The 10,378-nt window shown below is 34.5% G+C and overlaps 2 protein-coding genes across 3 annotated transcripts; both read left to right on the top strand.

The window, feature by feature from the left end:
• The first annotated feature begins 219 nt into the window (after window positions 1–219).
• Window positions 220–3,226, top strand: LOC105950618 (uncharacterized). The gene is made up of 5 exons (XM_012973988.2): window positions 220–551; window positions 2,068–2,169; window positions 2,446–2,587; window positions 2,669–2,715; window positions 2,811–3,226. Exons 1-5 carry the CDS (start codon window positions 465–467, stop codon window positions 3,033–3,035), a joined length of 603 nt encoding a protein of 200 aa, XP_012829442.1. The 5' UTR covers window positions 220–464; the 3' UTR covers window positions 3,036–3,226.
• A 2,320-nt stretch (window positions 3,227–5,546) lies between these two features.
• LOC105950596 (uncharacterized) lies at window positions 5,547–7,594 on the top strand. 2 transcript variants are annotated; one of them, XM_088821023.1, is made up of 2 exons: window positions 5,547–5,695; window positions 5,844–7,594. In XM_088821023.1, the coding sequence occupies exon 2, from the start codon at window positions 5,845–5,847 to the stop codon at window positions 7,429–7,431; it is 1,587 nt and encodes a 528-aa protein (XP_088677149.1). In that variant the 5' UTR covers window positions 5,547–5,695; window position 5,844; the 3' UTR covers window positions 7,432–7,594. The 2 variants fall into 2 exon arrangements, with proteins under 2 accessions (XP_088677149.1, XP_088677150.1); XM_088821024.1 differs by having other exon boundaries at window positions 5,557–5,695; window positions 5,851–7,594.
• Window positions 7,595–10,378: the final 2,784 nt, after the last annotated feature.

Genomic DNA, 10,378 nt, shown 5'->3' with positions numbered 1-10,378 from the left:
CTTTCAAAAAGCATTTGCAAACACCACCTTAATTCACAATCACTAACTTCTGCTTTTAAATAATCATTTACAAACACCACCTAAGAATGAAGTAGATATACTTATTTTTGATATATATATATATATATATATATATATATATATATATATATATATATATATATATATATATATATATATATATATATATATATATATATATATATATGTATGCCAAGTGTTTAATTTATTATCCATATTATATTTCTAATGCAGATAATAAAATCTGCCCCTCAAATCCCACCGTGCTTTCTCTTTCACAAACCCGCAGAATAAAACCTTCACATACATTCTTCTGCAAATTTTTCCCCCATAATTTGCTACAATCATCAAATTCAATTCTCCGATTTTTTTCTCCCCTTTTTCAATTGTATCCCTATTTTCCATGATTTGAATATCGTAAGATTAATTTAAATAAGAGAAAAATGGGCAAAAATCAAGCGTACAAAGCGATGCAAAGATCTCGGCTCGGCTCGAGCTCAGCCGGGCCTGAAGAAGCTGAAGATGGCATGGTTCGTACCCTTCCATACATGTATTTTCATTATTTCCTGTATTTTTTTTTTTATAATTTTATGATGTTCTTCTGTGAAATTAGTTTATGGACATGCTTAATTTTTAATTCAGGAATTTCTAGATTTTATTTCTAGATTTTATTTTAGAATAGTTTGGTTGGAATGATTAATACTCCAATGGATGCTGAGAAATAGTATTAGGGCTTATTTGATGTTCCGATTGCAGTTGTTTTCTCCGAAAAAGACGAGGTTTTTGGAATTTTTAAAGTTATTGGTTTGAAATTCAGTAATTTATAGATTTTATTGTAGATTTTATTTTAGAAGATTTTGGTTGGAATGATTGATGCTCCAATGGATGTTGGGAAATAGTATTAGGGCTTATTTGATGTTCCGATTGAAGTTGTTTTCTCCGAAAAAGGCGAGGTTTTGTAGTGTTTAAAGTTATTGGTTTGAAATTCAGGAATTTCTAGATTTTATTTTAGAAGATTTTGGTTGAAATGATTAATGCTCCAATAGATGTTGAGAAAGAGTATTAGGGATTATTTGATTTCCTATCGGAGTTGTTTCTGCGAAAAAAGACGAGCTTGTGGAGTGTTTAAAGTTATTGGTTCAAATTCAGGAATTCGATGTTAGTCCAAGGTTAGTCTTAGGAGTTTGTATATGCATGACGAATTGCAAATTCTTTTCGATTTTTTGTTTTTATATCCTTTTGCAAATTGTTGATATCTTCTAAATTTTTTTTGCATTAACTCATCTTATTGATTTTTTTTATTCGACTTCTTTTATGTTTAATGAGATATGTTATGTATATAGTTGATAAAACTATTTTCTGAGTTGTTTAATGTTCCCAAACATGCATAATCTATAACATGATTTCCTTAAAATTTCTTTTGAAATGAATATGTTGTAGTATTTCATAGAAATTAAGAGCCGACTTTTTGAAATGAATATGTTGTATGAAACTATTAAGTTTAATCCTAATGAGTATATCTATGACCTTTTTTTGACTTGTTAAATTCGTCATGGTATTTGACTGTTGAATGCCTTTTCGGAGAAGTTAGTATTATGTGCAAATTGCACATCACCCCCTGTAAATTTCTAATTTTTGCACTTTACCCCCCTTAAAATTTTTAAAAGTGAATGCCCCCCTTCAAAATATTATTCTTGTTGCACATTGCCCCGATAGCAAAATTCCGATGGATTATTCATCGTAGTTGAGGATTTTTGTTGCACGTTGCCCCTTTAAATGTTATTTTTATTGCACGTTGCCCCTTAAAAAAACTACATTTTTGCACATTGCCCGTTTAAAATGTTGTTTTGTTGCACAATGTCCTCCAAAAATTGGCTTATGGGGCAAAGTGCAATCAATATAATATTTCGAAGGGGGAATATCCATTTTTTTAATTTTTAGGGGGGAAAGTGCGAATTTATATGAGGCAAAGTGCATTTTGTCCTAGTATTACTGTTGTTTTTTGTACTCTGTGGCTCGTGCTTCGTCTGATGAGGGCAGTGGCAGGTGGATGGTTCATTTCATTCACCAGAGTGGCATGCTGCTCGTTTGGCAAGTCTCAAGACTTCTCATACCGTCACTTGGGAGGAGTTCAAGAAGAAGCAAAAGGTTATTTTTCTCACACTTTTCTTCTTCTTGACTCGTCTTTATCATATTTCTCTATCTATTTTATATGTCAGATTCTTTAATCTACAATTTTTCGAGCAAATTGTTCACTGCATTCTAGTGGAAATTTTCGATTTTCTTTTTGATCGTTGAAATATTAGTTTTGGACTTGATATTCGGTTGAGCCCGATCTTCTTGATTCTTTAGTCAAGTTTCTGTCGAATTCCGTTTTAGTGGAATATATATATATAAGTCAGACACTAATGGAGAAATTGCTAGGAAGAAGAAATGAGAAAGGGAGAGTTGGAAGCAGATAAAGACAGGATGATGAGAGATTATCGGGCTCAGTTAGATGCCGAAAGGGCCCGTAAACTTGCCCACGGGAAAAACCACTCCAGCACCAAATCCAGCACTAAAAAGGGTAACGTCTTTACTCGAACGGGAATTTTTAATCATTCCATAAAATTACTAGCTTTTTAATTTCGTTGTGAATTATTTACAGATAAGAAAGACAGAGATTCGAAGAAACACAGCAGCAAGAAACGAAAGGTGCGTAAATTATTCCAGATTTTGAAATGCTATTCATATTTGTTCAATCGATGATTTTCTGGTTATGACTTCACTTTTGGTAAATTAATTTTTAGCGTTCGAGGCGAGAATCTTCAGATTCCAGTTCAACATCATCGTCAGAAACATCAAGCAGCGACGATGAAGAGAGAGAAAGGAAACGATCGAAATCGAGGTCGAAGAAAAGTAAGAGAGAGAAAAAGCACCGCTCGAGATCATCAAAGCAGCTAAGGAGTGGAAACGAAGAGGAGGCTGAGGGGCCTTTACCCCTTTCTAGATTCTTTGGGAGCCTCAAAAGTTGATACATGGTTCAACATTTTTCGATGTTATTCTCATTCCCTATTTAGAGGTAATCAATTTGCTAAACTAAAAAAAATGGACTAGCAAATATTTATTCTCACCTTATTACATACACTTGAAATGTTTGCGTGTTTTAAACCCGAGTTTTCGAATTTTCAAAGTTGAAGATTATACATTTGAGATTTCTTGACAATTTCGTATACGTGTGTATATATATATATATATATATATATATATATATATATATATATATATATATATATATATATATATATATATATATATATATATATATATATATATATATATATATATATATTTCAAATGCTTGGATAATTGCATTTTTCTTGTGAATCTTGAAATCCGTTGTGCAGTTGAGAGAGTCAAGAAGTGGCTTAATGAGAACATTTTCCCATTTATAGAAATAATTATGGGGAAAGTTTACAGTTTTCATGCCTCAAGTTTGCAACAATTTCACATTTGACGCTCATGTTTACAAAAAAAAAAAAAAAATACATTTGGTCCCTCATGTTTCAATAATTTGACATTTTTGGTCATTTCCATAAATTTAACCTTAGTCCATCAGTTACGGTAGTGTTGGGCATATGTTTGATTTCGTTACTTTTAACTATAAATTGACGAAAATGACTAAAAATGTTGAATTTTTATTTTTGAAACATGAGGGACCAAATGTGTTTTTGTGAGCATGAGGGACTAAATGTGAAATCGATTCAAACTTAATGGATGAAAAAAAATAATATATAAAAAAATAAATAAAATGAAGGCTCGCGAGCCGGCTAGTGAATACACGAACAATTTAAAAAGAGCTCGAGCTCGACTCGTCAAAAAGCTTGAGCTTGCGAGCTCGTGCTCGAAAAAAACTCGAACTCGCGAGCTCAAGCTTTTAATATATAATGATTGGTATTTTATGTATATCTCTTATAATTGTGACTAAGTATATTAAAACCATGGTAGTTAATCTCGCGATATACCGCGATATATATTGCGATACGGTATGGTTCCAATCAAAATGATACAACTCGGGTTATGTATCGCCGATTGATAAATACCGTTAAATATCGTGAGATATCGTATCGTATCGTTGTATCACGGTACGATACGATATTGACGATATTAGTCAATAATTAAAAAAATGAAAAAAACGAAGAAAAAAAGAAGAAATGCAGTCAATTACTCTGAAAAACGGTTTAGAACAGATTTCTTCAATATTCGGACCTTAATGCACATTTTTCTCTTCAATTTCTTCAGCAACCCTCACAATATTACAACCCTATTTCAATTTCTATAGATTCTTGCGATTCAAGACCAATTCGAGGCGTTTTTTTGTTGATTTTGCGATTGATGACGATGAATGCAATCGTTTAAAATTGGTAGATGATGACGATTTAAGTGACATTGATCTTCAAAATTATGAGATATCGAATATTTTAGAAATTAGGTATTCGGATTTGAACTTAGGGACAATTTGGCTAAGCTTATTTTACACAGTTGATAAGCTCTTACATCTGATAAGTTGTTTTAAGAGCTGATAAGTTGTTACGTCTTACTTTTAAAATTATTTTTTTCAAGTGTTTGGATAGTGATCTTACAAGCTATTTTACTCTTTATAAGATCTTAAATTATAGGTGGGGTACGTACTTTTAAAAACAATCCTATTTGCTCTCCAGTAGCCTATAATATTTTGACTTTTTAAGATCTTTTACAAAAATTACCTAACACATTAGAATAGCTCTTAAACATCTTATAAGCTTGTTTTAACATCTTATAAGCCTAGCCAAACACCGTCTTAGATGATGTTATTTGATGAACATATATGATTTTTGTCATATTTTATAATATAATGTTGAAACTTGAATTTATACCTATTTTGAAGTAAGTAGTTATATTGAATTTTACATATTTATAATATTTTTATAATGTAAATATATATTTTTTACTATTTTAATAGTTGGTTAATTATCTTACGATACGGTACGATAACGATATGATACGAGACATGGAGAAAAACGATACAAGATATTTTTACGATCCGATAACCATGATTAAAACTACTATAATATTTTTTATAACGAAGGAAACTTGTACCGAACTGCATAGGTACACTGGGTAAATCTACACTCTCGTATAAAACTTGAAAAATATACGATTGACGTAAACCATACTAGGCTAACCAGGTGTGATAATCAAAATAATCATCTCTTTACAAATAATAGCAATTATTACAAAATAAAAAAAAAACTTAATTGGAGACGCAGAGGGTTAGACTTGACCGTTGACCAACCTACACATAAAGGCTGGTTAAGGGTCATTATTTTCTCGACCTGACCCGGCACCGAACCGAACCCGGGTCTGGTTTAGCTGGGACCTATCATTTCGTCAAGCAGTTTCTTAAAATGGAGTAGAACACTCACTTTTTTTAATTTTGAGGTGGAAAATGCAAACAATTGAATTTATAGGGGATATAAATGCAATTTTCCCATAAACTAAACATTAGCCCCAAACCTTCTGTAGTCTTCTTCTGCTGCTGCTGTTGCTGCATTCTTCAGTAGAATTATCTTCATAAAATCGCTGAAGAAGATGAGAGGATCTGAAATAACGCAGATTCGTAGACCAATTACTGCTGCATCTTCTCATCATTACGGTATTTTTTCTTATCCCTTTTCTTTCTTCTGTTCAAATTTTCATAGTGTGGGTAACAAAGATCGCTCCTTTTCACCTGAACCCAGAATAGATTTGAGTTGTATAAATGAATTAGATGATGCTTTTTTCTTGTTTCGTCAAATGGTAAGAATGCAGCCACAGCCTTCCGTTTTTGAATTCACCAAACTACTGCAAGTTATTTTCAAGATGAAGCAATATTCGGTTGCCCTTAAACTGTTCGACGAAATGCGTCAATCGGCTGCCCCTATGAACGAGTACACGATGAACATCTTGATTAATTGCTGTTGCCTTTTGAAACGCGTAGACGTTGGTTTTGCTGTTTTCGGCATCTTCTTTAAACAGGGCTACAATGCAAATGTTGTGACATTCACCACTCTACTAAAAGGTCTCTTTTTCGATGGTAAGGTGGCCGAGGCGGAGAAATTGTTTAAGCAACTTTTGAGTTTGAGACTTTGTGAGCCCAATGATTTTACAATTGTTACTGTGATAAACGGGCTCTGCAAAAATGGACACGTTCTTGCTGCGCATGATTTGCTTTGCTTATTGGAAAAGACTATTTATAAACCCAATGTTATGGCTTATAGCGCGGTGATTAATGGCTTATGCAAGACTGGAATGGTGGATAATGCACTCGAGCTGAAGTCTAGAATGATTGATAAGGGCATTTCACCTGACGTTGTCACATATAACTCGATGATTCAGGGCTTGTGCGATTTTGGTAGATGGAAAGAGGTGAAGGATTTATTAAATGAAATGGTGAATCACAAGATTTCTTTAACTGTTGTTACTTTTACTGTATTGGTGGACGCATTTTGCAAGGAAGGAAATGTTAAAGAGGCTCGGGAGGTATTGGAAATTATGAAGCAACAAAATATTAGTCCCGATATTGTCACTTACAATGCGTTGATAGATGGGTATTGTTTGCAAGGGAAAATGGATAAAGCGAAAGAGGTATTTGATTCTATAGCGAGCAGCGGCCTTAAGCCGAGTATTATCAGCTATAACTCTTTAATGAACGGGTATTGCAAGAACGGAAAAGTTGATGAAGCTTGGCGACTTTTTCTCGAAGCTTCTTCGAAAGGCTTAGAGAACACGACAGTTACGTATAGCACCATGATACATGGATTATTAACTGAAGGCCGAAATGCTGATGGATGGAATTTGTTTAAGGATATGGAAGCTCGGCACGTACGTCCAGATTTAAGTACTTACAATGTTTTGTTGGATGGCTTGTGCAAGACTTGTCAGATTGCCGAAGCATTTTCATTTCTAAAGACGATGGAAGACAAAGGAGTAAGTCCTAATATAGTCACATACGGTATCCTGATTAACGGTTTGTGCAAAGATGGGAAACTTGAAGATGCAAAAAAACTTTTAAATGAACTTCCGTCCAAAGGCTTGCAACCTCTTTGTCAAACGTATACCATTGTTATCCGTTCACTTTGTCATGAAGGATTTATAGAGGAAGCAAAAGATTTGCTTATAAAAATGGAGAGAAGTGGTTGTGCACCGAATAGCGTGACATACAACAACATAATCCAGGGCTTGCTGAAGAAGAAAGAGGTTTACAAGGCAATGCCATTCTTAGAGGAAATGCACAAAAAGGGGTTCTTAGCCGACGCCTCTACTTCGTCCATGTTAATTAATCACCTTCAAGGATCCAAGAAAGATGATGTTCTTCTGGAAATGATGAAGAAAGTTGTGCCAAAAATATAAATTATTTATTTGAGCTTCTGTAATAAAACAAAGTTTTGCGATGACTTGGTACGATTTTTTGCGATGTGTTTCCGATTGAAGCGTGTAAATAAATGTGTATATCATGTTGGCCTAGTGAATATCCTTTCAAATTAAATGCACATCCCATCTTTCTGCCCTTTAATTCTCCTACAACTTAAATATTTGGACTGAGAACCTAATATTTAGATTTGAGAAAATTACTGTTTTCATCCCTCAAGTTTGCACTGGTTTCACATTTGGACATCCATGTTTAAATACACACATTCGGTCCTCATGTGTTCAACAATTTGACACTTTTTTGTCATTTTCTTCAATTTAGCGTTAGTCTGTCTGTTAAGAAAGTAATGCACACATGCTTGATTCCGTACTAACGGAAAATAAAAAATGATGGTTATGGAGGGAGGGAGGGAGGGAGGGAGGGAGGGAGGGAGGGAGGGAGGGAGAGAGAGAGAGAGAGAGAGAGAGGGAGAGGGAGGAGAGAGAGAGAGAGAGAGAGAGAGAGAGAGAGAGAGAGAGAGAGAGAGAGAGAGAGAGAGAGAGAGAGAGAGAGAGAGAGAGAGAGAGAGAGAGAGAGAGAGAGAGAGAGAGAGAGAGAGAGAGAGAGAGAGAGAGAGAGAGAGAGAGAGAGAGAGAGAGAGAGAGAGAGAGAGAGAGATAGCGTACTGTGAGAGAGAGCAGAGAGAACGAGCGAAACGAGAGAGAAGAGGGAAGAAATAAAACAAACAGATCTGAGAGAAATGTGACTGTAGAATTTATGGTTTAGGTTGAGAGCAAATTTGGGATAAAAAAATGTAAAATATATAGATCATATTTATTTTTGTAAAAATGATTTAGTTCATAACAATATATTAGGGTTGTATCTCACGTCTAATTATGTTTCCAACTAGGGACCTCTAGTATATTAACCCTTAAATTAATCATAAATCGTTTGCTACCTAATATACCCAAGTTACCTTTTTTACTTCTTGAAACACGTTGTCATTTACTCATCCACTCTCCCCCTTCTCTCTCTTGCGACACAATTTTTTTCTTTTTTTGGAGTAAATTAAAGTTCAGTACAAGGGAAAGTAGGGAAGTGAGGGACTCGAACCTAGACCTTTACCCTATTGGTAAATGCTAGATACCAACTCTCCTAAAGAGGGTTGGTGACACAATTCAACTATTTCCCCCTCTCTTCTCGATCCATCCACTTCAAAGCCACAACTTTTTATCGATTCGATTGGAATTAAAATGTTGAGAAGACATTTCATATGACTCCATTGAGATAAGCGTAGATAAGGAGGTTAATTTTAAACATCCACCGGACAGAGAGGAATAAGAGAAAAGAAGCCGACAAATACGTCTGTGCCCCTAGGGGAGTTGTGTGAATTGAAGGGTTTTGATAGTAATTCGCCGGAGTTACCAGTTCGACGGACCAATCTTCCGAAAACGCTCGTCGCTGATCAATCCCCTTTTCGCTCTCTCCTATTTTTCACGGCGGAGGTGGTTTTGTTCAGTGGTGAATAGTCAACTGGATAAATACCACTGGCGGTCACTGTAAAAAAATAATAACAGAGATACACTCATGGTACACAGATACCCAAATCGTCGAACCTTTTGTAAATAAAAGCTGGACATTGAAGATGTATCTAATTCAAGACCTATGGTTTTGAGTTTTTTTCGATATGTAGTTTATTTTTACTTTCCTTGTTGTTCAAATACATCTGTTTTGTTGTAGCTGATTTCAATAATTTGTAGTTGGTTTTGATGATTTTGTAGTTGATTTCGGTGACTTTTGTAGTTTCTTTCGGTGATTTTGTAGTTGATTATGATTTTGAACAGTTGTTTTTGTTATAATAAATAGTTGTTTTGAATTGTACGTACGTTAAAATTATAGCTGGTTACTAATAAAATATAGTTGATTATCTAATAAAATTTTGTAGTTGATTACTGTAATTTGTAGCTGATTATAATTTTAGTAAATAAAGAAAAAAAAAAATTGTAGTTGATTATTGTAATTTGTAATTGTTTATGATGCGGTAAATCTTCCAGGAAACAAAAAGATGAATTTATTAAAAACTAAATTTATTAAAAAAAATAGAAAATATAACGATACATACGTAGTGGGTAAGATGGGTGGAAATATGGAATAATGTATGGGTAAAATGGAGTTATGAGAAGTTAGGGAGTCTCTCAATTGCAAATAACAAAGTGAGTTTAGTTCTATGAAAACAAATAAGGGTTAATATGCTAGAGGTCCCTAGTTGGAAACATAATTAGATGTAGCATAGTTAGGGAGGCGGCGACAATAAGGGGATCATTATGGAGGCAAGAGGTCGACGACTATGGTGGTGGAGGTCATATCTATGGCGGATGGTGGGTGGCGGCTATGTCGACTAGGTTTTCATTTGGTCGACGGCTATGACGGTTAGGGTTTAATTTGGTCGACGGCTATGGAGGCTAGGGTTTAATTTGGTCGACGTCTAGGGTTTCATTTGGTCGACAACTATGTTTTAATTTGGTCAACGGCTAGGGCGGCTAGGGTTTAAATTGGTCAACGGCTAGTGTTTAATTTGGTCGGCGGCTAGGGTTGGTACGGTGGACGACTAGGTTTTTGCGGATAGGATTTGACGGCGACTGAATTTTGTTGGATGCTATGATTTAGTGGTGGTTGGAAGATGTTGGAAGTTAGGGTTTGGCGGCGGCTGTAAGTTGTTGAATGATAGAGTTCGGAGTAGTACACCATAGTATACCGTAGTATGCCATAACATAGCATACCATAGTATAGCATAGTGCACCATAGTATTTTTTAAAATCTACTGTATTATTTGACAAAAATCGAAAATTTATTTTTCCGTAATTTTCAATAAAATGTTAAATTTATTTTAATTATAATAAAGTAAAAATTGCTAGAGTGAAAAACGAAAAAATAAAGATGACCACGTCG

This window comes from Erythranthe guttata, chromosome 7 (genome assembly GCF_056151865.1).
Source record: "Erythranthe guttata isolate IM_541 chromosome 7, IM_541, whole genome shotgun sequence".
NCBI lineage: Eukaryota > Viridiplantae > Streptophyta > Magnoliopsida > Lamiales > Phrymaceae > Erythranthe > Erythranthe guttata.
Note: the sequence above shows the minus strand (reverse complement) of the source record. Positions and strands in the feature narration are given on the sequence as shown.